Genomic DNA, 26,363 nt, shown 5'->3' with positions numbered 1-26,363 from the left:
ACTCCTGAGCTGAACTTTTGATTAAAGCAAGATATAGCCAATGAAAATACTATTACAGAAGCATGTCCAAACTACAGACTGGTTACACTGCACTTATCAACTCGTTTAATTCAAATTAAATTAGTATTTTCCTTTTTGTTTTACTACCAGTACTGCACCTGCTGATTAAAACAATATAAATTAAGTTTCTTTTTCTTTGATAAATCTGCCATTGTTTTTGAAGTCTTTCTGTATTGTAAAATGTAGATGTGCAATAGCCGGACTGACTTGAGCACCATTAAGACTCTACAATGTGTACAGACAGACTCTTGAATTGCTGGTAACTAAACCAGAGTAAAATGCTGTGTCAGTTCTTTTCCCCCCATAGCAGTAAACAGCAGTATTTATAAAGCACTTTCACTCAATGTATGCCAGTTTCAGAACAACTAAAATATTCTGGCCAGCCAGAAAAGCAAATATCAATGATATTCAGCAGTAAAGTAAGTTAAGTAAGTAGCTTTTAGGAACTTCTGCTCAGTGCACACAGATAAAACAAAACTCTTTAAATAAGGGGCTCTTACTAAAACTCTCTTTGAACTCTTTAAATAAATCTTTTCCACTTTCTAAAAAGAAATCAGTTTTAATTTTGGAAGTCTAAACAAGTTTTAAATTACTGACACCGTAAGTATTAGTACTACAGAACTATGTAAGACATACTGCATTGGAGAGATTATGAGAAGAAACCTGAACTAATGTTATTTAAATTTCAATTCTGTGTATGAAACACTGATGACTACAGTAAGTGCAGGGATCTGAGCTCACCAAGGCCCCATATGTCTGTCCACTGAATCTCTGGCAACATGTATTTAATAAAAGCTAGTCCACATTTTAGACCAAAGTTTAATCAGTGAAGAGTCTACATAAGGCTGTTAGCTGTGAACAGTTTCACTGTTTAATCACCACATAATACTTCCTTGGGTTAACTAAGCCAGAAGACAAACTTCTTTACAATTTCTTATAAAATAATGTGAAAACTTCTTAAATGCAGGGTTCCTTTAATTTATATGAGTGGAACAAACCCTGTATATATGTATCTGCATATCTTCATCTTTTTTTTAATCTCTGTCATAAGACCATTAGAAATGATTAAACAGAAATTACAAAATCCAGTAAAAACTACTGAAAAAAAATCAACAGTATACTGTCAAGAAACATTTCTATGGATAAGAAACTGCAATCATGTTTCAACACGATTGAATTCAAAGACAAAAAAACCAGCTGCATCTTTGAATTTAGAACATATATGATTAGATAGAGAGTATATAATTATTGTGTATACATATATTTATTTAGATTACAGATAATGAATCATGTTCAAAATGATCCACCTTCAACTTTTAACATTAACATTAACATTAAGAGAGAAGTGCAAACTTCTGTATTAGAAGGATATCGTGGAAAAAAATGTCTCTTTTAGGAGTTTCACTATCACAGCTGCTTAGTACAACACTGCAAGCATGCATTATTTTTACTGGCACTCAGACATGATTAGCAATAAATCTCCTTTCTCAAAGGATTAAATTACTCTGAAAACAAAACAAACCCCAAAACAGGTATAAACTTACATAAACCTACTGTCCCGATAAATTCTTAAGAAAAATGTGGGTTTCTCTCTCTTTAAGTCTAGAAATATTCTACCTAAAGTAGATAACTGCATCCTGACACAATACTTGTGGACAGATTTAGTGATTTCTTCGGTGACCTCTGTTCAGTTAAGAGGTATAAATACATCCTGCTTTCAAACAAACCAAGACTTCACTTTCTGATATAATCATGCACAACAAATAACTATTTATCGTCATTACCATAAGGCAGCATCTGCCTTTTACAAAGGGATGCTTACCACTGAAATTTCATCTGCCTCTGCAGATTCACAGCATGCTTTGACAGAAGTCACTGGTTCACTGAAAAATGATGCTGCTTCATCTGTACACATCTCTGACACACATACCAAAATACAGAAGTCTTTACCCCATCCTAAGAGATCTCCTGAAACTGTTCTTCTGGAAAAACAGAGACAGGGAAGTGAAAAATCGAATACCACTAGACCTTTTTAGATGAGTCAAATCCTCTTTTGTTTTACAGAGCATGCAAAATAATATGCCACTGCATTTGCAGATCAAAACCACTTGTGGCTCATGCTCTGCTTTTTGTGCAAAAACCTGAAGGCAGATCTGGAACTTAAGAAGTCTAAAATACTATGACCAGACACAAGGTCTGGGCCTTTTTTTTTTTTTTTTTTTTTTTGACTAGACAAAGACCAAAACCCAGGTTTGCAGTCTAGAGTTCCAGTTCTATCTTGTCCAAAAATCTGCATCTTGAAGGGCTCCTACAAACTAGTTTGAAGGAACATATATTAAACAAAGTGCTAGACAGGTAAGGGATGAGAAAGCAACACTGTGGAATAACTCCTTTTCATTTCTGATACTTAAAAATTAGCAGATGCTCTGAAGCTTAAGCTTTTAGTTGAATTTCAAGCTTGTTGTGTGTTTGCTTGCTTTTTGTTTAAATAGAAATTAAAAATACAGGTTTCAATGAAATGTATGTTTTACTTCAGTGTTTCTGAACAAGCTCTTTTCCCTTTTTCAAAGGTGTAATGTTTTTAGACTACAAAAAATAGGAAGCAGAAAATCCTGGTGTGCATTCTCTATAATCATACTGTCATCATCAGTTTTATTTCATTTCCTAATTATGCCGTCAAGCAGCTACTGTACACAGAGCCCCTATGGCACTTTCCATAATGATATTAAACACTGTCTTGCTCATCCCTCATCTAAAATTCCCCCTCATCCAAAATTCATGCAGAACTTCAAAGAACATTAATATAATCTCTAAGTGGGAGTGATAAAGTTGTGGAAGTGATTTCAACCTGAGGTCACATATTTTGCTTCATACCCCATATCACAGCTCCAAGAATTGAAAGAACAAAAGGAAAGAGACTGGGAGTATGTAACACTGGTATGACCACTAGTTACAAGCCTTTAAAACCCAAGTCTAGAATAAAATAACGAGGAAACTGAAACAATATCTTGTTTTACTCCAATCCCTACAGACACTTGTCTGACTACTCTGCTGGAGTACTAAGGTCTCCACACCAAACGTAACCCAGCAGAGACAAAGAAATCAACTGCCAGTTTCCAGTATTTTCCCACTTCATCTTTGAATTTAACATACTAAGCATCCTCAAAGGGCAAATTATTTAAGGCTGCATTTCAAAACCAAGTACTATCATTGGCAAACTTAAATAAGAGTTAAAATCCCTCTAATAGTATTTAATACAAAAGCCAATTCTTGGAAACTTATAGCAAAAAAGCTGAACAATTTCAAACTGCAACTGGTACTAGGAAATTTAATTTTATAGAAAAAGCAGATGTTCTTCTACCTCACCAACTCCAGCCACTCAGAACGCATAACTGACCTGCTTCCTTATCCAGATGTTCTTCGACTATCAAGAAAATGCATTATGTTATCTGAAAGGCTTAAAAATCCAGTAGGATCTGTGAAGACTGACCAATAAACAATAGCAGAAAAGACAAAATGGTCCAAAAGACAAGCTCAACCTGACAGTCCAATTCCTTTAAGGAAAAAAACCCTCCTAAAAAAAAAAAAAAACAAAAAACAAAAAACAAAAAAAACACGGCAATTTGAAGCCCCTTACTATGAGGCCTGCAAAGGCACTGAGAAGGTAGGACAGCATGTTTTTACCAGATGCTCCACTAGACAAGAATCCCGCTGACACAGGCCTAAGGACCAACCCCCTCCCATCCCCACTCCTTTGATCCCATGTCATCTTCTGAGACTGTCTGTGCTTGGCATAAGAAGACCCTCCTTTCATACTTAGTTCTTTCCTAGATATTAAAGTTTGTGAATTGCCCGAACACAAAACTGTTTTAAAGTTGTATTTGCAGACTTGGAGGATGAAGGTCTGAGTCACAGGGCTTCACTGATGCTTAAGTGGTGTAGCCAAAAACCTCAAACCCATTTCAAAGATGTTTGACTTGAGTCTTGGAACAAAGTTCTTATCTTCAACTTGGAGCACTCAGGTTTTACACCCAGCCTAACCCCCAGCCGGCTACTCTGACAGAGGCTCTTTTCTGATGCATTATTTCTAAAAGTCTGCTCCAAGAAAGAATACATGCTAACTACATTCTTTTATTTTCTGTTTAAAAGCATGAATGCTCCACCAAAATACCCCTTACCAAGTCAGTCCATCTAAAATAATTTTTTCAAACTGATTCTCCTTTCCCCTCTCTCTGTTCTAGCTACAATAATGGGAAATTCCAAGCACAATTCAAAAAAGAGCTATATCCACACCTACTAGACAAAATAAAGATGAATGCAAAGCTTCCATCTGATGAGGAACATACAGAGACATAAAGCTGGGAATTCAGAAGCAATAAGGGCAAAGACTCTTCATACCTTCTGCTTCTGAATACTGGAACAGAGTATGTTTACGCATACCATTCAATAGCTTTGTTTTCTTCAATGGTTCTTAAGATTGTTGAAAGTGGCAGAGAGAGAAATTAATTCCTCCTTCATTTTCAAATCACCATTAGCATCACTGTAACAACCAAAACCTTCAACAAGACAAAGATGAATTCATCCTGCTTCTGGAAGTATTAGCAGTCAAAAATACTGAAAACCAAACCCTTATATTAAAAACAGTGATAGATCCTCAGGGGCAAAAATGCCAACAGAAGTATCAACCTATATTAAGCACAGAAAGGTAAACTTCTGAGTCATTCGCATGCTATTTAAGGTCACAGCACATATTTGTTGAGGATCTCCACATGATAAATAAATGCAAAGCTCAGTAATTTAACTCTGTCAAACAGATTTTTTTTCCTTCCTGACTGGAGTGACTTAAGAAGGTCACAAGTAAGAAACCAACAGGAATAGGATTTTGTATTTTCTTGGCTCAAATGATAAAAACATAAACCACAATATGATGTGTACAACTTAGGTTTTCAAGGAAAACTCCTTCAAGCTCAACAGCAGCTAGCAGCTTGTCTCTATTTGCCGTCACTCTAGATCAGAAGAGCTCACATGCTTTTTTTTCCTTTCCTGCCCCTTTCAGTTACACTTGAGCTCTTTGACTGAAAAGGTCTGGAACAGATTAAAAGTCCAACCACAAAATAAAGAGCCTTGGCATGTACTCAAGCCTGTCTGGGATACACATACACAGTGGGCCCAAAAAGGGAAGCTATGCAGCAAGAAACCCTTAATCAGTCTTTTGGACATTTCTAACTTCTTTAACTGCACAGCCTTAACATTTGATGGAGTTTAGTGTGCACAAGACAAGTATCTTTTGCCCTTACAGTTAGACCACTCTATTTGCAGCAATACAAAATAGTTGTGAAAAGCAAGATTCATCTCACTCATGACCTCTGTCCATTAAAGCATTTTCCACACCCCTTTTTAATTCCAGCTCGTCATTGGAAACTATAAAGTCATGCATGTAAAGAAAAACAGATACCCTGCAAGATTACCTGAGTAAATATAATTGCAAAAGGCAACATTGATTTTCAAAATGACTGCTTCCTTTTCAGCCTTATTCACATACTAAGTAATTGTGAAGTTGCAAATTACCCACACACTCTTCCTGCAACATGCAAACAGGTCTGTAGCTCTAGCTGGTGTTAAAGCCAGCATGGACATTTGCCAAAGCTGACACCCCACCTTTGGGTTCAAGTTGCATAGTGGTTCAACTTGTCTACGAACTGGTGAGCAGTTTAAAAACAAAGTGTGACAATCTGGTGTTCTCCGTAAGAGTGAATGGATGTTGTAAATAAGCACTCAAGCCTACAAACCAAAAATGCAAAATTTCTAACAGACATTTCAGAAAACAAAACAGAACAGTGACTAACTATTGAGTTTTGCAGCTCTGTATTTATATGGCATTCATGGAGTTAATGCCTCTCCCAAAAGGGGCCCACAGTTGTTGTTAGGTCAACCCCTGTAAAGCTTCAAAGGTTTTGCATCCCCTCAGCCTGACCTACTCAGTGATCTGCACACTGTTTTCATTTAGCTGCATTGAGTCCAAAAGTAAAGCCTGAAAACCACAATGATCTTTTTTTTTTTTTTTTTTTACTCCTACTGTTTTTCCATGGCTCTGGAAAAATAACTAAAATCCAAAGGAGTTGAAAATAGTAAGTTATTGGGAAAACAAATCAAGGGCAAGTTAATACAGCTAATAAGGCTGACACACACAGGTCATGGCTTCACAAAAAACCAGAAATTGTAATGCCATATTAAATACATCACTTGGACAAACTAAGAAAGTAGTTTAGAGTCTTCACATTGTATGCGATTTCCATTCATAGTCATCAGTGCCAATATTTTATTAAAAAGTTTGCACTTCTGCTCTTCATACAGATCAAAAACATTACTGAAAAAAATACATAGAAGTTTGGTTTTGTTGAATTTCTCCATCTAGACTTTGTGATCCTTAAGTTACTATTTCTATTTCCAATATTACATAGTTCTTACCCCACGAAAAGGTTATTAAAGTAGGAACAACAAAACTAATAATTCCTCATCATATTGTTTAAACCAGAAAGTTTTGTCATGATAATCACTGTGACAAGCTGGAATTATAAGCTGGTATATGTTTCAAGTGTATTTAAACAGCATGAACTATTATTTGATTATGCCCTCTTAAGATAGCACAAAGGAAAGTAAATATTTGTTTGGGAATTAAAAGATAGATTCTTCTCTAGTATAGTTTTGATAATTTAAAGGAATGACCAAGCTTGACTGAAACTGTCTTGATAATTTCTGAATGTCACCTCTTTGGGGAACTGTATGGATCATAAGGCAAATATAAATACCAACCTGCAGCATTAGAAACTTGGGTAACATACAGCCCTGAAGGATATAAGCTAATAGTTTTTATCTTAAAAAAATATATATATATTTAAATAAGGCCTCTATAACTCAAAATATATTTTAATTGTACTATAAAAAGTTTTCAAAATATGCCTGCAAAATTAAAGCTGAGTGAACTGAAGCAAATCAAGAATTCTGAATTGAGATGAACTTTTACCAAAGCGTGGGTCAAGCCTTGGGTCTAGCCAAGATGTGGTCTTGTTCTTATGGTTTATGTAGTAAATTTCTCCATCCTGGGTCATAGCTTGTTCCCATCCATCGGGGAGTGGGCCTGCAATATAGAAGGAAGGAGTTGATGGTGGGCTCTTGTTTGCTCCAGCTGAAATTGATCTAAAAAAAATTTTAACATTTTACATATATAACAGTACATGAAACAGAAGAGTTTCAAGCTCATGTCTAACATTTCTGGGATAAGGGCAAAGAATTGGTGGGTGGGAAAGCAAGAAACAGGAAACACTTCTATAATTTTTATTTAGGATTTGGACTTTAATTTTCAAACTTGTTTGCATCCTGTCATATGCTTTTGACACTTCTTTTTCCTATGGCATTCTAGTATAAAACCAGCAATAAGTCAAGCCTGCCAGAATGAAACCAGCATGAGCACCAGGAAAAAGCAGCATAGAATAATTCTACCTCTCATAGGAAAGTTCATCTAGGAATTAAGACACAGCAGCAGCAACAAGCTAACACTGAGGAGATCCTGAAATATTCCTGTATTTCACAAACAATTAAAAAAAAAAGTGACAAAACTAATTTCCCCTTTACCTCATACTCTAACTTTCTGTGAAAGCATTCAAGGCTTAAGCAGGCAAAAATGCAAACCTGACGAACACGGCAGGCAAACAAGCAATGACAAAGCAAAGGCAAGAAAACACCATGAGCAGCCACAAAGACACAGTGCTATCAACACAGTGCTACGCCTCTACAAGCAGAAAGGCACACACAGGAGAAGCTACTTCTAGAAAATTGTCAAAGGGAGGTACATAATGATGTTGTGGAGTCCACAGCTGATGTCTGAACACAGAGCCTGAGGAGTGGTTCCCATATGTTCCCATCAGCAGCTTTCAAGAAACCATCTTTCATTCCTATACAGTTCTTAAACCCCTCATTTCCATCTCTATATGATCGTGTACATTCACCTGTACTTTGCTTAGACTGAAAACTATTTTAAAAAGTTAGATTTATCTCATCTTATCTGGCAGGTGCTTTACAAATACATAGTTTTGAATTTCTATGCTCACATTGACATGGACTTTTAAAAATATCTAAATTAGATAAAGGAAGATCTTCCCTGTACTTTAGATTTAAGTACAATCCTCAAATTATACAACAAAAGATTCACTACAAATGTTAAGAATGTAAAAGCAATTAGACCAAAACCTGCTGTAGCAGCAGGCCATTGTATTTCAAGTTCTTCTACTCTTCCTCACTGTAATACAGTAATACAACAGCAGAAGCCATCCAGCTGTCAGACTTGGACTAACAGATTATTCTGTATAATGTAAGATACACAAAGTATACACAAACATCATTATTTCACACATGAGATTCAGATATACACAAAACTATATGTGTCTATCTGATAAATGTCTACTATATTAATCTTCAAACTACATTAGTTCTTGACTGTAACTTTGTCCTGAAGTCATGCTCCTGCTGAAATTCAGTCTTTAGCTGGGAGGAGAGGTGGGGAGGATAGATTTGTTTGCTTCATCTCAAAAGATGTTCTTGGAGAAATGTCAGAAAGAGTAAAAAAATAATTCAGTTGCATTCCAGCAATATCCCAAGGCATAACCAGGACAAGAATTTCTTACTGAGGTCTTTGAAGATCCCTTGCAAACTATGTTTCTAAATTAAACTTTCATTTTGGCTCAGAAAACAAAGCCCTTCTCTAGCAACTTCACTACTCCATCATTAGACCTACAGGTTTTTGAGAGAGGAAAAACAGTGAACACTAAGACATTTTCTTCCCACCTCTAATGCTCATAAGCTTTAAATGTTGCCTGCAAGTAATGAGTACCCCAGCTTTTATCAGAAGCTAGTGAACAGAACAGGCAAGAAAGCATGACAATATTACAAATAATTCCTAAATCCTAACATATTAACTGTACAAAAGGACTTCGATGCAGAAATGAAAGCTCCAGTGCAAAGAATGGTGTATTTTGTTACCATACCCGAAGACCAGCCAGCTGATCAGTGAGATGCTATTTTATAAAACTGGGGCATAAGGAGCACAGTGACATGCCCCCCATCATCCAAGTGTAGAAGCCAATTAAGAACCAAACCCACTCCTTTACTGCTAAGCCAACATGCTAGCCATGTAGGCAGACCTTCTCACTACCATTCTCCTCAGAGTCCTGCTAAGCCACACATCCCTTGGAGAAACTCAGCAAGAAATTCTTTGTGAACTGCAAAGCCAAAAAAACCCTGTTTGGCTTTAGGAAAAACAAACCCAGCCTTGGGGTGTCAGTCCTGCTGAACACTGAAGTCTGTACTGGTCCAGCATGTTCCTTCGTAGCAAGTAAGAACAAAATGCCTTTGAAGAAGGTTGCCAGGAGCTGATCAGTCCATCCACCTGGTGAAACAATGCTACTTCTGAGATTCAGTGATCTGATTAGTACTAGAATGCACAGCTGTGGAACACAACAGGAAAGGTCCATCTGCTCACCTGGCTGTCACATCAGCAAGTCTTCCTTGCTAAGTGCCACAAATGACTGCAGAAGCAGAACTTCTATCTCTAGAATCTTTTGGCGTTAATAATGTTGCTTTCTTCCTTGGAGAACAAACTGCTCTTGGGTTTCTGCTGTGATCCTTACATATTGAAATGGAAGTTCAAAAACTGAAATGACTTCCTTCTGTAATTCCTGAATGGTTTTGTGAGTAATTGTGAAACTAGAAGACAAGTCTGATTTTCTAAATGGTCACCTGACAAACTTTGTATTAGAGGCAAGTACTAGAAGAAAGAACTAAATCCATGCTGAGGAACAGCAGACACATTCACCCAGAGCATCTAGGAAAATTCCTTTGCAATTACATGTCCCTTTTCCCCCAAAAGGTACAATAGGAACAGAATTTCCAGCATTAGTCCTATATTGCTGATATTCAGACCTTCTCACTAAAATTTCCATATTTACTGTAGCTTATGTTGTACAGAATCAGCAATACTGGGTCTATTCAAAAGTCCATTTAGTCCAGGCATCTAGCCTGGGGTGATGGACGGGTCTTTTTGGTTGCTGAAAGTAGCCCATTTAGTGACTGTCACACTCTATAAACTTTGAAATAAAGCGCTGAATACATACAGAGATCTAAAAGGTAGAGAGGTTATGAATAGTCACTCGGCCTCCAAGTATGCTGGGCACTGGAACAGGCTCCCCAGGGAAGTGGTCACAGCCCCAAGCCTGACAGAGCTCAAGAAGCATTTGGACAATGCTCTCAATGGTGTGAGTCTTGGGAATGTCCTGTGCAGGGCCAGGAGTTGGACTCGATGATCCTTGTGTATCCTTTCCAAATCAGGATATTCTGTGATTCTATCACAAGTTATTCCTTGAGCCAGTTTCTGTCTGCTTACTAAGTGCCAAAATATCTCTCTTTCAAGTACTTCTCCAGTCTCCCCTCCAACTTTTGTAAATATTTAGCACAAACAATATCCCTGTGACATGGTCCCCTACTAGTTCTGTTTGGTGCCTCCTATGACCATTGAACACTCTCACAACTGTAAGTTTAGAGTTCGATGAAATAATTTGCACAGGGAGAGACAACCCTTCTAGATAGGGAACTCAGCCTGCACTGTGGTGCTTTTAAGGACAAAGTTACCAAAAAAATTAAATGCTAATTTCCAAATGTAAGCCATCTTTACAGAACTACTGATAAGTCATACCCCTGTAACTAAATATTTATGTAATGGTGTAACTTCATAAGCCTGTGTGCATGCCTCTTTGGTGCGTGTCTCCACTTTTTTTTTTTTTAAAACTTTCTCATATGCCATGAAATCTGGAATGCAAAGCAGACCTCGCTGCTGGCAGATAGAAAGCAACCGGAAGAGTAACTAAAGCAAAAATGCAGTAGAGATTCAGCCTATGCTGGGATATGAAGTAAATCTTCCAAGACTCTCCAGTTCCTAACACTTAATTTTAAAATAAATGTAAACAAAGCCATATTTTATCAATAAGTCAATGCATGTAAGAGGGCAGCTGTATCTATCTACTAGCTGAATATGCATGGACAACCTAGGAACTAGAACACCTATGTTTAACAACAGGAATCACCTTCACCTAATACAAACACTGATCTCCAAGACCTTTCCTAATCTTTCTCTCTGAAAGCTGAACTTCTCCCCTTCAGTCACTGTGGTTCGAAAACTTCTAAAAATTATATCAAAGTCTACAAAATTTACTTAAAGTACACCTTTATCCAGTCAAATTAGTATAAAAAGACGCTATTTAAAAAGGGGCAGTTTTTGCAGATGAAGAAATAAAAGAACATTACTGTCACGCAGATACTCAGAAACTCAAGTTTCACAAAAGATCATAGCGTCAACTGCACACAAACCAGAATTTTTTGGTATGACTGACTACGTAGGAACAATCTGCAACTGAAGTGAGCAAGGATCTAAGAGAAGAGCTAGAACTTGTTTTAGTTATTGGCATATTCCTTCCTATTCTCCTGTCCCTCAGGAATTATGAATTCAAGTGTCCATTTTCTTACCAACATTTAACATGGCACTACAGCCTTACCCTAAGAGACAATGGAACTGCATGCACTAGGTCTACAAACTTTCACTGGGAAACTCAATTCAGAACTGCAACATAAGAATGAAGACAAAAGAGGAGAAAGACACATAATCTGCTCCAATGCTAATTATCTAACGTCTATGTGCAAGCAGAAGAGGCTGAAGTATGCAGTGCTGTCAAGCATGATTCAGGAAGTAAAAGTATCTGAAGAACAGATTCTTTTGTATAAATAGAATTATCCCATCTCTGTTGTATCAACTGTAATTGTAGAAGAAACAGCCACTGTTTATTTTCAAATGCATAACTTTACCTCAGTAGGAAATTTATAGATGTTCCTCAGAAGAACAACGTACCATTATTACTACCTTTTGGTTTGTTTTAAGGCAAGACAGAAGAACAAAGTTTCTTCTGTCATACCTTTAGGGAAAAAATGGTTAGAAACATAACACAAAAAAATCAGAACAGTCACAATGTTTATACACATGTGGCATATTTGCAAATAATGGGCTTGTTTCAAGACCACTGTGCTGCTTCTCTGCATACACGTGGCCCAAACCATTTTAGTTGATTACACGTAGCACGCTAAGTTCAGAAAGATTGAGACAAAACCCCCCTCACTTTTCACACACTAATGAGTTCCTATAAAGGATGTAGCTAACTAACACTCATAGAATAATTCATTCACAAAATCATTCCCAAAACAGATAAAGCTGGTTCAGATGTCCATTAACTTCCTTAAAGAAATGTAACTTGCAGCAAGATACCTGGGTTCTCATCCAGTTTTAAGTGCCTCAAGAGCTGGAATTTCTTAAGAAAGGTAACCGAAAGATTTCAATCTCATGCTGAACTACAACTTTCCCATTTTTATATTTTAAACAATCTTTTGACTTGCCCTCACCCTTATCACATCTTTTCTGAGTTCTTCTTCCCCTACTTATCCAAAAAGACAACAGGTTCATCTTCAATATGCATACATCAGCTTTCAGAGTTCTCGTCTCTCTCTGCATCTTCAGTTTGTTTTCTTGTTCTTAATTCTAGATAATGTCAAGAAGTCTAATTCTGTCTAAATGGTTAAAGCTTCTAAAGACTCTCAAGACAGCTCCCAGAAATCTCTCTTACATTTCAGCACAGTAACTTGACTTACAGGCTCCTGGGGCAGTACACTAAAACTTGGACAGTAACTTTGGGTAAGGGCTAAAATTAACGAGCACCATACAAGGTCTATACAGAAAGGAAAACATTCTCCTTTGTGGCATTTCAGACATTTTTTTGCAAGTCAGTGATCTCCAGCTGTCACAATACTTACACTCGTTTTTTCCCAATATCTTTCATGAAAGACTCTCATAGCACTAGGGCATGTTTCACTGCCAGCCATATTTCATAACAGGAAACTTCTGTCTTAAAGGTCTCAACTTGATTTCCCGGTTCTTGAGGATGAATACCCAAATTAGAACATTAAGTAGTCTTAAATCTGAGTGCCAACATCATGACTGTAAATTCCACTATGCTGAAGTGGTACATAGTTACTTGACTTTCCCATTTCTCTCAAAGATTATTTAAGAGGCTACCAAGGAAGCATAAGCTACCATGAACTCAGCAGTATAAAGTAACAAAACTAGATATGAGACTTTAGTAAAAATAAATATATAGTAATAATTTAAAGTTAGTACATAAACATTTGCCAGATCAAGTATCAGAAACAGAATCACACCCAATAAATGCAGGTTCAGTATTATTTAATTCAAAGCAGACTTGTGTTAATAGCAAATAAGGGTAAGCAAGTGCATCCAAAGAGCCAATTCCAAGTCCTACTACCTCAACTGACTTAAGCTTAAAAAGCCTAACACCAGGTAACATGTGGTGTAATTCAGTATACATAGGAGTTCTGAGTCCTTCATGCACTTTATCAAATTCAGAGCACGGAGGGGAAAAAAAACTTCATGGGATTTTCGGCTGATATTCAACACAGTATCATCTGTGAAATTAAAAATAAATGTTCAATGAACTTGGATCCAAGTAAGTGCTTTCTCAAATCACAAGACAACCCACTTAAACATCTCAACTGTCCTTTTTTACATGAGCAACAATAGCTATGCAGCAATCACTCTTTCACACGCTTACATCAGGCAATTACATGTAAATTCTTCATGTTCTTTTAAAAATAATCCTTGTGTCCAGATTGCTGGCTTCTTTCCTAGTTTGTTACCACCCTGTTACAACTTAACAGTACATTGTTTTGCTAAGGACCCTTCATTTCTTTCTAAGTATATAAAGTGAATCCTACTTTCCTATCAATATTTTTTCCTGTGAATTCTTGGTACAACTGAAGGTTTGAGGAGTTAGCTTAAAATACAGAATTTATGTCAATGTTGAAACAGCGAGCATCTAGTTTTAGCACAAATAAGCGAAAAAGCAAGACAGAGCAAGGGAGTTGTTTCCTTTCTCCTATTCTCTCTACTTTAGAAGTGTCCCTGCAAAAACATGCCACCTCTATTGCTGCAAATTTCCTGGGATAAATTTACAGAAAAAATAATCACACTATTTTATTTTCACATCAGAGCCTGAGACCTTAATTGCTGTGAATCATGACTTCCTGAACTTGAACAGGACTCATTTGTTTCAGTATAATCCAGCCTCCTGGCCTAGCCAGCAAAAAGTTTGATTAACTTCCCTTTCTAATACTCAGTCATGAACAGCACAGTTTGGTCACGCCTGTTAATCTTTCGGTATTGTCTGCAGCACATGAATTGGCAGCATGAAACAAAGCTGTCTAAACAGACCACAAAAAGCAGCACCAGAGAATAACCCTTGTGAAGTACAGGAACAACAGACATACACAAAATACAGTCAGACTGTGAGAAAATAAATATAACATGAACCTCAGTGACAGACAGGAGGTGACAAAGCAAGGGGAAGACGAAGCACTCAAACTAGCATGGCACCAAATTATCTGCTTGCTCTTTGCATAATCAGATGAGAGAGCTCTGAAAACATACAGTAGATTCTATATCAAGAACAAGAACATTTTAGTGCTGTCTAGTGACAGGTCTGTCCAGGCCAGCTGAAGAACAATTCTATATTGCAGGAAAAAGACATCAGACTTCCTCAGCTAGAGCAATAATGATCATGATACTGGATTTTGGCGGTAATAGAAAGACAAGAGGAAAACCATTAAACATTTTTGCTTCTAAACAAGATTTTCAAGGTGTTTGCTCAATCCATTTAGGGAGGACAGCAAAAATGATATGTTCATAATAAATGTAGGAAACGTAAAAAAATGGCAGTATACCATGTCTACTCAGTGAGCAAATGGATGCAGAAGAACAAAAGCTTTAATGTAAATTGCTTTTAATTTAATGGGAATTCTGGTCTTCATCAATTTAACAGCATTTTTCAGGCAGAAGAAAACAGACAAAAATTCTGCTTCAAGAGTTTGAACCATTCATTTGAAAAAATAAAAGCACAAATCAAAGAACTACAGTGCACTTTCTACTGACAACATAAATATTATACAAATTCTCTTACTTCAACTATCAGCCTCTTGCTTGATGAATCAGGTATCAACAAATTTGAAGTTTCAAACCAGGAAAACTAGAAGAATATTTATTAAATTTGGACTTCCTCCCTGCCAGTTAAAATAGCTTGTGGTTTACTTGTATGATCTTTTTCATAAATACAGATTTTGCTTACCTGATGCCGAGTTCATGATGTTCTGCTGCACAGAAGGACTGGTGGGAGCTGTAACATTCATCTGGGAAAGCATGGCCTTCCTAGGATCTTGCCATGTTGTTGTTTGATCAATGTGACTAAGACAAAACAAAGCAAGAGTTAGGACAGTCATGCATTCAAAACAATGACCTGCTAGCACAGAAAGTTTAACAACAAAAGGTTAAGCCTGCCAACAACAGCCACATTCAAAACCCAACAAGAACTGTTTGGATTCTCTCCAAGCATCACTGTATGTCAGATTCTCAAACCCTTATCCTGGCCACCACCACTTTCCAAACCAACAGCTGTAGCAATCACAGCTAGAGCAATGGCGAGATAAGGTTCATCATGAATATCTAAACTGTTGTACCATAACTAGATGTTGTACCCTTGAACTAAACTTTCTCTTCCTTCTCTCTTTGATCAGTTATTTGCCATTTTTAAATGTGACTTCAGACTGTCAAACCAAGCCAGTCATAGCTGGAATCTCAAGCACAGTCCAGTACCTCGGCATGATGAGCTCATATTCAGTGCCTAGGGAGTGGTAATGAACTGGCTAGTATGCAATCATTAGTCTTCCCAAACTTTCTGTGCATAGACCACATCCTCAGATTATGGGACAGACTACTCTCATCACCACTGACACCTGAACAACCTCTCTGTGGTAATTTAAGTAACCAGTCACACTAAAGCAGTAACGTGAAGGTGACGCGCAGCTGCCTTTCAACTTCACGTGATAAGATGAGAACAGTGTGACTGCCAAGTAACCCACCCAGCTCGCTGCAGAACTTTGGAAGCTTGGATTTCTCTGTTTTGAAAAAAAATGGCAAGTACATTCACCACTGTCATTCATGGAAGTATTCAATTCAATGAAAATACAGAAGTGTAATGAATCATTATTTCACTTTTGGAGTATGTAATTAGCATGTTTTGCTAATGAACAACGAATGCAGTCTATTCATAACAAGCATCAACATTATCTTGATGCCATTAAGCAACATTACTCTGAGAAGCACACAGGGACAAAAATACAGCTTCAAATGCACATGAACACTGACAACAAAATTTGTTACCCATTTATTCAGAACTGGTATAAATTAGAAATCATATTCAGATAGTATTGTTATAAATTAGAATCCAATGCATTATTAGCAGTACCATTCTTTTCTTAAATTAATTATCATTAAAATTCTGCTTTTCTGGATTACATGGAATGCTCATTTTCATTTACTTCAGCAAAACCACAACATTTAATGAATTCAGAAGAACACAAAATGAGGCGGTAGTCACCAAAATAATTACTTACGTCAAATTACTTACCACATCCTAATCTAACCTTCTGTTACAAGGTAGACATACCATGAACTGGCTTTAAATAAAGTTTTAAGATCCGTATATTTTACCCTCTCTAAACATGCACACAAGCAATTCTAGATCAGAGAGTTACAGACCCTACTCTATTGTAGTAGGGTCACAACAGAGCTCACTTAATACAGTATGTGCTGGTTTTGTCTGATTTTCTTCACCATGGCTAGTACTGGGCTATGTTTTGGATGAACCTGACCGCCCTCTGATCATCACACCAATGAATTAAACTGTTTCATTAAACCTCAACAAGTCATCACTAAGCACACTGCATCTTTGGTTGCACAGGTTTTCAAACATTCAGCTTCACTGAGAAACATGAGACATATAGCAAGACTTCTTTATTTCTTTTTTAAGCCTATTTATTAATAAAACATGGTGCAACATAGTAAAGACTGCCCTATAGTCCCTACTGGACTACACATAAACCTTCATACTAGAGAACAATTTTTCACTTTTCTGCTGGTCAGTTTTGCAAAGCAACGAAAACAGGTAAAGATAATACAGATGTAAAGACACTGCACTGTAATGCTTCACAGACTGTGTGTTTAAATTACTGTACCAGCATGTGCTACTCCTCCCCCACATTTCTGGTTTGTTATATTTGTTCTGGGAATAGTGGAAGCTGGGAAAACACTACTGTATCCATGATAACACATTCATCTATTTCCATTTAACTCATGTAAAAATACATGTAATACTATGAACTTATAAAATGTAAGGTACCTCATTTATAGCCTTTGTTTTTATATGCTATTTGAGTACACAGTAAGAAGTAGAAGGAAAAATATTTTCTCCCTGAAAATGGTTACAGAACCATTTTTGCAGTTAACTGTAGGAATGCACTGAAACAACAACATTTATCAATTTTTCAAAACATATCTGAATATGGGATAGATTGAATGGGCTATGGAAGAAGAAGTTTTAGATGTACCTCCAATTTTGAGCACAAGAACAGCATTATCAATTCCTCAAGACTGCGTAAGCATACCACGCAAAGTACAGTTAATGTTCATATGGAGTTGTTAACAAGGATAGCTATTTTAGGCAGCAGCAGCTTCCAGCTTTTCCCTAGCTCAGTATCACTTGAGAAAAGTCAGCATGTTCCTTACTTGACCAGCTGAACTACAATCAGCAGTCTTAGAGCAAAGAGCCATGGAGGAAAAGCCTCAAAGTAAGCAAGCCGATTATATTAATATCATACTGATCATATGACTGGTTCAATAAGGCAAACTTTTTTCCCTTTCCCATTCAGCTCAGTGTTTCATGACCTACTCTACATATCCATTTCCCCCACACCTTCCCTCAAAACCTTTCTTCTTCAACCTCCATCAAATCACAGTCCTCATATGTATCTTACCTGCTCCATATCCTGAGTGTTTGAATGCTATATACTAAGAAACCACCCCAAAACACATCACAACAGATCAGTTCCTTCCTACAAATTCCAAATAATGCTCAGCAGCTGATGGAATACAAAGTAGGCAAGCCCCCACTTATCTGGATGAAATGTTTAAATAAATCCTAGTACTACAGGGAAGAATACAGGACTTCATTTTGTTCCTGTTCGCGGCATGTGGACCAGGGTAACTTACTATAAACACCATGTATTTTTAATTATCAAGTTAAGTATTGAAACAGGACATTCTCCACAGGTAAAGAGCTTTCCCTCTGTTTTGAACAGCAGCACAGAGAAGGTCTAAATGGATATAACAAGAACTGACATTAACACTAAATTATCTTTCCCTGCATTAAGTAGATTTTTTTCTCATAGTATCTGCTATACGTGACAACTGCCCCATCCTTACATTCAAGATCTTCTATTTTACATGATCTTCACCATATCTCAATAAGAAACTAGTGTCAAAACAAAATAAAAGATTAAAAAACATTAGCGAACGATATGAAATCAATGTAACCTATAAATCAGCCACCATATGTAGTATGTATTATCAAATTAAAACTTAGATTCTACCTACTCAGGAACAAGAAACACAGCTCTGTACTGTGTGAACAGAACAAAGTGAGTAAATAATCCTGGAATTAAAATCAACATCTCTAGGATAATCAAGGAATGTTAGACACTTTATTTCACAGAATAAATTCTCAAATCTAACATCTATCTATCTATCTATCTGGCACTATTTATTATTGCTCATTTATGTAGGGAGAAGCAAATTCTTGTTAAAGTGGACAAACACAGTATAAACTAAGGAAATCAATTCAGACTGTACCATAAATGTAGGTCTGTGGTAACAGGCCTTAGAAAAACAAAGCTAAAACACCCACCACATGCTAAACATTTGTTAGCAAACTTACGTCAATTCCAGTACCAAGAAGAGTGACTGTTCCAAGACAAATCACCCACCAACCTCTACCAAAAAGGACTCTCAAAGTGCTGTGCATTACAAAGAGCACAAGCTGCATCTCTTCACCCATCCCCAAGTTCTACAGTCAAATACAAACTATTTGCCATTTTGACAAGAACAGTTTCAAAGAAAAGAAAAATGTTCCCATATTATGTACACAAAGAGCACTTCTGCAGCTACTAAGGATCAGAATTTCCAATGGAAAGAAATCTTTACCGGCATTAAACACTATCACATGCTTGAAGATTTGTCAGATTCAAATTCTAACCTAATTTTAGAGTTTAAGGTTTGGGTTTGTTGTGGTGGTGGTTTGTTTTGTGGTTTGGTTTTTTGGAATTTTTTTTTTTTTTTTGAGGGAGAGGGGTGCTGAAGATTTTGATTTGGGTATTTGTGGTTTTTCTTAAAGTACAATGGAAAAGAAGCAGGAGATCTAGAGGCCAAAAAAAAAAGAAAAAAAAATTACTTTTGATTTTAAGAACCCTCTGGATCCTAGCAGACTAATAAAACAACACCATTTATAAAAAAAGGAACTCTCATCTGCCCTTGTACGAAGTGTAATATACCTTTCCCAATCACTCTTCACAGTTGCTGCACTGAAAAGACAGGTACTGTTTGTTGAAAGCCATGTCAGAAACTAATTAACACAAAAAAGACACTCAAAGAATTACTTAAGAATGAAGAGGCCTTCAGTTTTGATATTCTGTAGTATGTATTGCAACTACAGTGTCCCCACTGGCAGTTACACTTTCCAGGGTATGCTGAGAAATTCATTTGTATAACAGAATTCCCATCATTACAAACTCGTGTCTTTCTCCCCCTTTTTGCCTTTATTAGCATAGAGTCACCTTATACATGCTACATAATATGTAATTAGAACTTCCCTTTCACAAAAACAGATCTTCTTACAACAGACATTATTAACATAAGCAGCTCAGAACTTCAAGACTATTTTACTTAAGTGTGCAATAGACATGTAATGTTAGGAAGAAAAGCAAAAGAGAACGAAGAGATGTTTTAATCCTCAGTACCAGATGAACATACTGTATAAAATTTCTGCAACAGCAAAAAACCTGAAGAGGTCTCATCTACACATAAAAAAATAGATAAGAATAAATAATCCATCGCTTCTCAGTACATTTGGACATGAAAGGACATTTCAAAATTTAGTCTCAAACACTCAGAAAGAGAAGTTGTTCTTAAGTATAAAAGCATCACTGTAAATAACTATGCAAGTATCTCTCCATAATGCAATGCTTGTGTTTTAACAATCTAGACAAGACTTATATTTTATGTCTGTGAGAAAATTATTTTCAGTCTCTAGTGAACTTGAGATGACTAACTTTGGATACTGGTTTTCAGGTTTTTGGGACTGTTTTAAGAATTCACCGGAAATCACAATTTATGAAAAGCAAAACACAAACACACACCACTGACCACATCATGACAGACCTCCCAAGACTGCTGGCATGGCATTGAGTACTTTTTGTTCTGGGGACAGACAGGAAAGTCTTTGTGTAACACAAGCAAGTGCACAAATGAAATGAAACCTAATTATGTTCTATTTTTGGTGTGAAATTTAAACTTTTCATTAAATCCCAAATGTCAGCTGCTCCATTGACAAGCATGTCACCTATGATTCTGTTTGACATTAAATGAATGAGATACAGATTCTACTCTTTCATTTTTTTGTCTTCCTAACCACCTAGTTTCTTTAATCCACATAATGCATCACTTTCTGAAAGGTTTTCCCTTTTTATTTATATTTGTCTATAAGGATTAGTAAAGAGTGAGTGTCTCCTCATAAATTCCAGAATTATTTAAGAGTGTGCACCAGTACATTTCAGTATGTCAGGTCTTGATGTATATACTGAGAGTCAGCTTTCCTGGTGATGCCAGGAGAAACTTGAGTATTTCTGCTCTTGAAACTATCATAAATTGTCCAACAAAATCAACTAACCCCTTTACCAAATCTTATACAAACTTGCCTGTGCACAGGCAGTGTAGGGTATCTTGGAGATATTCACATAGCTATTATCGTAGCAGGCAGAGAAGAAATCAGAATATCTACTTCTGCAGAGGCCTGAGCTCTACAGCAGAATACCAGTGTGGTGGTCTGACCATAGGGCAGCTGTGAAAGTGATAGTATCCACTAATTCAAGAACAGAGCTGGATGTATATTCCTAAGAAAGTTGCAATAGCTGGAAGGCCAAGATCAGTTTGACAGGGCTGATGAGCTAGGGGGATTCTCACAGGTAAATTTTCCATAGTTCCATTTAGAAATGGGATGAAAGAAAAGGTTTAGAGTATAAGGAGCCTCCACATGAACTGCTCTAATTACCACTGTCAAAAACTGGAGTGCAGCATGCAGAGACTTCTGGGTTATGGCTGCTGATGATCTTGGGATATTTACACACAATGGAGTGGATTCAGCTTTGCCTGAGGATAGAAGGCGTGACATTCTTTGTGCATGCACACTTTTCTATCCTATTCAGGGGATTTCAAGAATTGGAAAAGATTAAAACACGGATCTAAGTCTTCAGATATATGGGCCATTTTTATTTAGTGCAGCTGACTTAATAGTGAAGTACATTCCTTTGCAGGTGTTGTAACAAAATTACAAATTTATACTTTAAATACATTATTTGAGATTATTTCAATTCCAAGCAGCAACAGTACAGAGAAAAGCCTGAAGGGGAGATGAGACAGCTCAGTTAGCAATTACCTCTACCCTCAGTTCAGTCCTCCATAAACACTTGCCTGAATCCACACCATTCTTAGACAAGGACACACACTTAAAGTGCCCCAAACCCTTTGAGGACCTTCCAGCTGGCTTTGTAAAGAAAAAAATCCAACAAAATCCAGCAAGAGAAAAGCCTGGTCACAGAGCAATGAAAATCTCATCTGCCATTCCTGGGGAAAGCACTGTCTCTCCACTTGTGCTGTCCATTTACTTGCAATATTTCCTTTCCAAGTTTCAGGACTGTTACAGTCTAATTTATGTAAAAGCACATGGCAGTAACATTCAGAACTTCCTAATCTCACTGTTTCCCAAAAGCATCAGAAAAGAAAAGTTTATCTCCTAAGGATGGTAATGTCTCCAGGCATGGTCTAATTGCCTCAAAGAAATAGAAACACTAATACAATTTTCTGAATACTGCAATACATAAAATGGCTGTATTTTTGAGTTTTCCTTATTCTTCCTTCTGCTTGACAGAGCATTAACTAAACAAAGCTTGTGTTGGGCTACTCCATCAACACCTATTATGTCCTCATCGAACGGCACCACAGGCATACAATGCCAGAGCACAGTGACAGCTCTAACCTTCATTCAACTTGCAAAAGCATACCTTAAAATTGACATACAACTGTTCCATGTGCAATTGTGTGGTGCCACAGTCGTGATTTCATTAACTTTGAAATAGAACAAAAGTCAAAAGTCAGAGAATGGTGGGCACAAACATCCTGTTGACCAGGTGGGAAGACAGCCTGTCAGAGCTCAAGTCCCTTAACCTAAGTATGAAATAAAACCACATATGCTATCCTATGAAATTACAGTCTTAGGCAGCAGGAATTCTTCTAGCAAATTAATGGTTTGAGTCTGAACTAGAACGATGCAGTAATGGAAACTTAAATGCATCTGACAAAGTCTAATTCATCAAGAAGTAGATTTTGCACAGTCATTACTAGTCAGACAAGTTCTTCTACAAACCCCTCTGGAATTTATTCCTAAGGTGGCTGAATATTGCAAGATGCTAAGAGCTACCAGAAATTCCAGAAAGCATGGCCCATAAAGCTGTGGACAGAGATACATGAAAAAAAGAGCTTTTACTGATACACAAAACACAGTATTTAGTATTAAGGTATTCAAAGGCAGCTTTCATTAGCACTGGTCTGCCTGCAGACAGTGCACAATACAAACACCAAGGACTTAAAAACTAAGCTTCCTGTTCTGAGTATAAGCACCTTGCTGTTTTGAAGCTGCAGAACAGCACTGCACTTCTTAGAAAAGCACTCACAGAAAGGTCCTCACTTCAGAGTGTGTAATGCTAAAATGGATGTGTGGGCAGTAGGCAGTCTGACCACACATGCCTGAGTAACAGAAAGAGATGAACACATGATATGATGTTCAAAGGTTTGCACCACTTTTACTATAATGTTCTCTTGAAACAATTACCTTTTGTTAAAGCAAAAATGGAGCAAGAACATGTTTATTTTTGCATTTATTATTCTTTTTCCTCCTGCCCCTCTTCCTGCCCTGCACTCAAGGACTTCATATAGAAAGATAGGGCTAGTATCACAATGCTTAGAAGTTTTAAAATTGATTCTCAAAAGTATTGTTCTTGGATTCCTCTGCGGATTTCCAAAATAAAGTAATTTTCTGCATTTCAGGAACAAATATGGAGTACAAGGACATTTTCATTTCCAGAGCTTTTTCCGTTACTTTGAAAACTATAAGACATAGCAATATTATAGATGCTAAAAAGTCCTTGTTTTACCAGTTCAATTATTTTCCAATAGCTATTATCGTAGCTATTATTAGTCTATAAAAGACTAAATGCTGTGATCACATTCTATGTCACCAGATTTATTTAAACTTCCCCTCTCAGTTTCACAGAAGAAAAAGAGGCTATTTTTAAAGGTAACCTCCCTTTCTTTCTACCCTACCTCCAAAGTTAAGAAATTTGCTTCCCATGGCTAAGTCATTCAGCACACACAGAATTTATCTTTTTTTCTCTCTTTAATTTTCAATGAAAGACATAAAGATATATCACCAAGGAGGAAAAATCTAATGAAGAACTGTCTCTACTGCTATTTCAAGTGAAATTACCATAATTGTTTAACTTTACAGATACCCTCCTACACTCTGCTTAGCAAATGCAGAAGACCTTCTCAAGATGTAACCATTTTGCCTTCTGTAACACTAAAGACAAGATTACACAAACAGTAGCTTTTATTAAGAGAAGGCAGATGATTTTCAGAAGTGGTGGGCAATGGAATACTTTATCACTGTCGTGTCCTTTTATCTGAGATTCTATCTCATTTCTCTCTCTTAAAAGGAGACAAAGAAAGCAAGAGGGAAATCAAGTGCCTCTTTGCATGAAGAGAAGCCAGGCAATTTTACGCCCCTCTCAAAACACCCAACTTTTGTTGCCTGAAGGTCTTCAAGTCAGAGAGGCTTGCCTAAGCATGCTGCAATAAAAGCTGCTATAGCCAGCTGTCTTAGTTTCTTAAGGGGGCTCCTAGCAATCCTGTCAATTAACCCTGAGGCTAACCACCACCAAGGAAAACGAAATATTAAGATAAAAAGATTCTTTAGGTTGTTTCCTTATTGCTCTAAGTAGGAAGTCTCAGAGGGCAGCTCAAACTGGTTGCTCGAGTGTTCAGACAATGATCACTCCCAGATGGCCTTGACAGGATGAGCTGACTCTTAAGAAACCATTAGGTAGGACCTACTGGAAATGAATGCACAGCTTTCTACTACAAAGAATAAGTGAACCTGGTTTTCTTGCCATTAAAATCATTAGTATTGACATCTCTTTTTATTTTATGCTTCAGAGCTCACACTTCACACCTTAAGTTGATCAGCTGTTTAGATGGTCTTGGTTTTAGTCATACAAATAGTCTTACAGACTATCTCTTCTCTCATTTGAGGGCTGCATTTTATTTAGTAAAAAACCCCAACTCATCTGTTTCCTTCTTACGACTCTGTCTCAGGGAGAGCTTTTTATTTTCACAATTCAGACAAGCACCACGTGCTGCTGAGGTAGGAGGCAATTATTCCTGTCCCTGAAGACTCTGCAGACTGCTAAGTAAAACAAAGGAGAGAATCTTCCAACAGCAAGTTACTGCCTGAGTCAGTACTTGTAAGATACCTGCTCAGTCAACTCTAGGCAATCTTGTATACTCTGTTTTTCGCCAGCAGATTATTCTTTTTCCTCCCCCACCCTTCAACTCCCTGAAGTCAGATTTCCCAAGTTGCAAATCCACCAGAGGCAACACATTTCTTGACCCCAGATACACCATATTGTCTGAAGGCTATGCTTTGAAAAGTTATTTTTATTTACCCATTTAACACAGAGTGGCAAAGAAAATACAGAGCAAAACCCTGAGAAGAAATTAACCTACTTAGTGTATAATTTTCATTATTATACCTATAATTTAAATGCACAGTATACTTAAATATAATAGCTATTATATTTCTTTTTAAAAGTGGCCTAAAAATGTTTTTGACCTGAGGATTTTAAAGTTTCAGGTTCGACATTTCTCTTCACCATTCACAGAGTTTAAGGAGCATCAGTTTAAGTAGTACTCAAATGCCCACTGTAAAATAAGCAAAGGAAACTAAAACTAATTTTGAACTCAAATTTCACTGCATGTTTCAGAAGTTATCAGCTGGAAATATTAATTTACTTTTTGGTTTATTATTAAGAATTTGGGTATTCACAGAAACTGAAAGGTTGAAGGGATTACTGGAGGTCATCCAGTCCAATCTCCCTGCTTGAGCAAGTGACAGAGTAATCAGGAAGAACAGGACTGAACAGAAACCAAAAGTTTGAGTGTAAAATCATCATCAGCAAAACAAACACTAGCTTTCTAGAAACAAGTAAGTTTTCATTTACTTCATTAAATCATCATGATAAATACCAGTATCTCAGCATTTGTGTAATTGATTTGCAGCAATTTACTTTGCTTTCTGAGTATCTTTTGGTACAGAGGGAATTACAAATCGCGATTAAAAAATATGCCAAGCACATGATTTTATTTAAAAGCATGTAACTTAAATTACTAACAGTTCTTAAAGTACTAACAGTTTAGTCTTTGCCAAAATTAGCAACTACCAGGTTTTATCAATAAACATAGAGAAGTACTTATTTAGAAATTGATCCTACCCTTAGACACAAAACAGATCACAAAGCAAAAATCACAGATCTCCTAATTTCACTAAATTTCAGTAGATTTGTAAGCATTGAAGTTCCAAATAAATCCTAAATAACTTAAAGTTATCACCTTAACTTAGTATAAATTAATCCCAAATTTATAATCACTGCAGTCTTTAACTACTAGTTATGAAAATCAGCATTCATCACTGGTGGAGGGGAATGGTGAAGGGGCTGTGCTGCTGCCATGAGAGAGGGGAAAAACCACTGTATTTACTTATTGGCATACATTTTTAAAAAACATGTACTCATCAAACTTATGTCTAGCATTTAAAATCATGTTTACTAGTAACAGGCCTCTCTAAAGATATGAATACATCCTACCC

General features: G+C 36.8%; 1 protein-coding gene across 8 annotated transcripts in view; it reads right to left on the bottom strand.

The window, feature by feature from the left end:
• The window catches only part of YAP1 (Yes1 associated transcriptional regulator), an 85,049-nt gene that overhangs the window by 20,559 nt on the left and 38,127 nt on the right, over nt 1-26,363 (bottom strand). For 4 of the 8 annotated variants that reach the window (XM_039563817.1, XM_039563830.1, XM_039563821.1 and 1 more), the window contains exons 3-4: nt 15,348-15,463; nt 7,085-7,198 (exon numbers count right to left, since the gene is read on the bottom strand). In XM_039563817.1, the coding sequence (XP_039419751.1) occupies nt 7,085-7,198; nt 15,348-15,463 (230 nt within the window). The remainder of the gene's footprint in view (nt 1-7,084; nt 7,199-15,347; nt 15,464-26,363) is intronic. The other 4 variants (XM_039563844.1, XM_039563856.1, XM_039563850.1 and 1 more) reach the window with 1 other exon arrangement.

The sequence above is a fragment of the Corvus cornix genome, chromosome 1 (assembly GCF_000738735.6).
Source record: "Corvus cornix cornix isolate S_Up_H32 chromosome 1, ASM73873v5, whole genome shotgun sequence".
Lineage (NCBI taxonomy): Eukaryota > Metazoa > Chordata > Aves > Passeriformes > Corvidae > Corvus > Corvus cornix.
The sequence above is the reverse complement of the archived record's forward strand: the minus strand, read 5'-3'. Positions and strand labels throughout refer to the sequence as shown.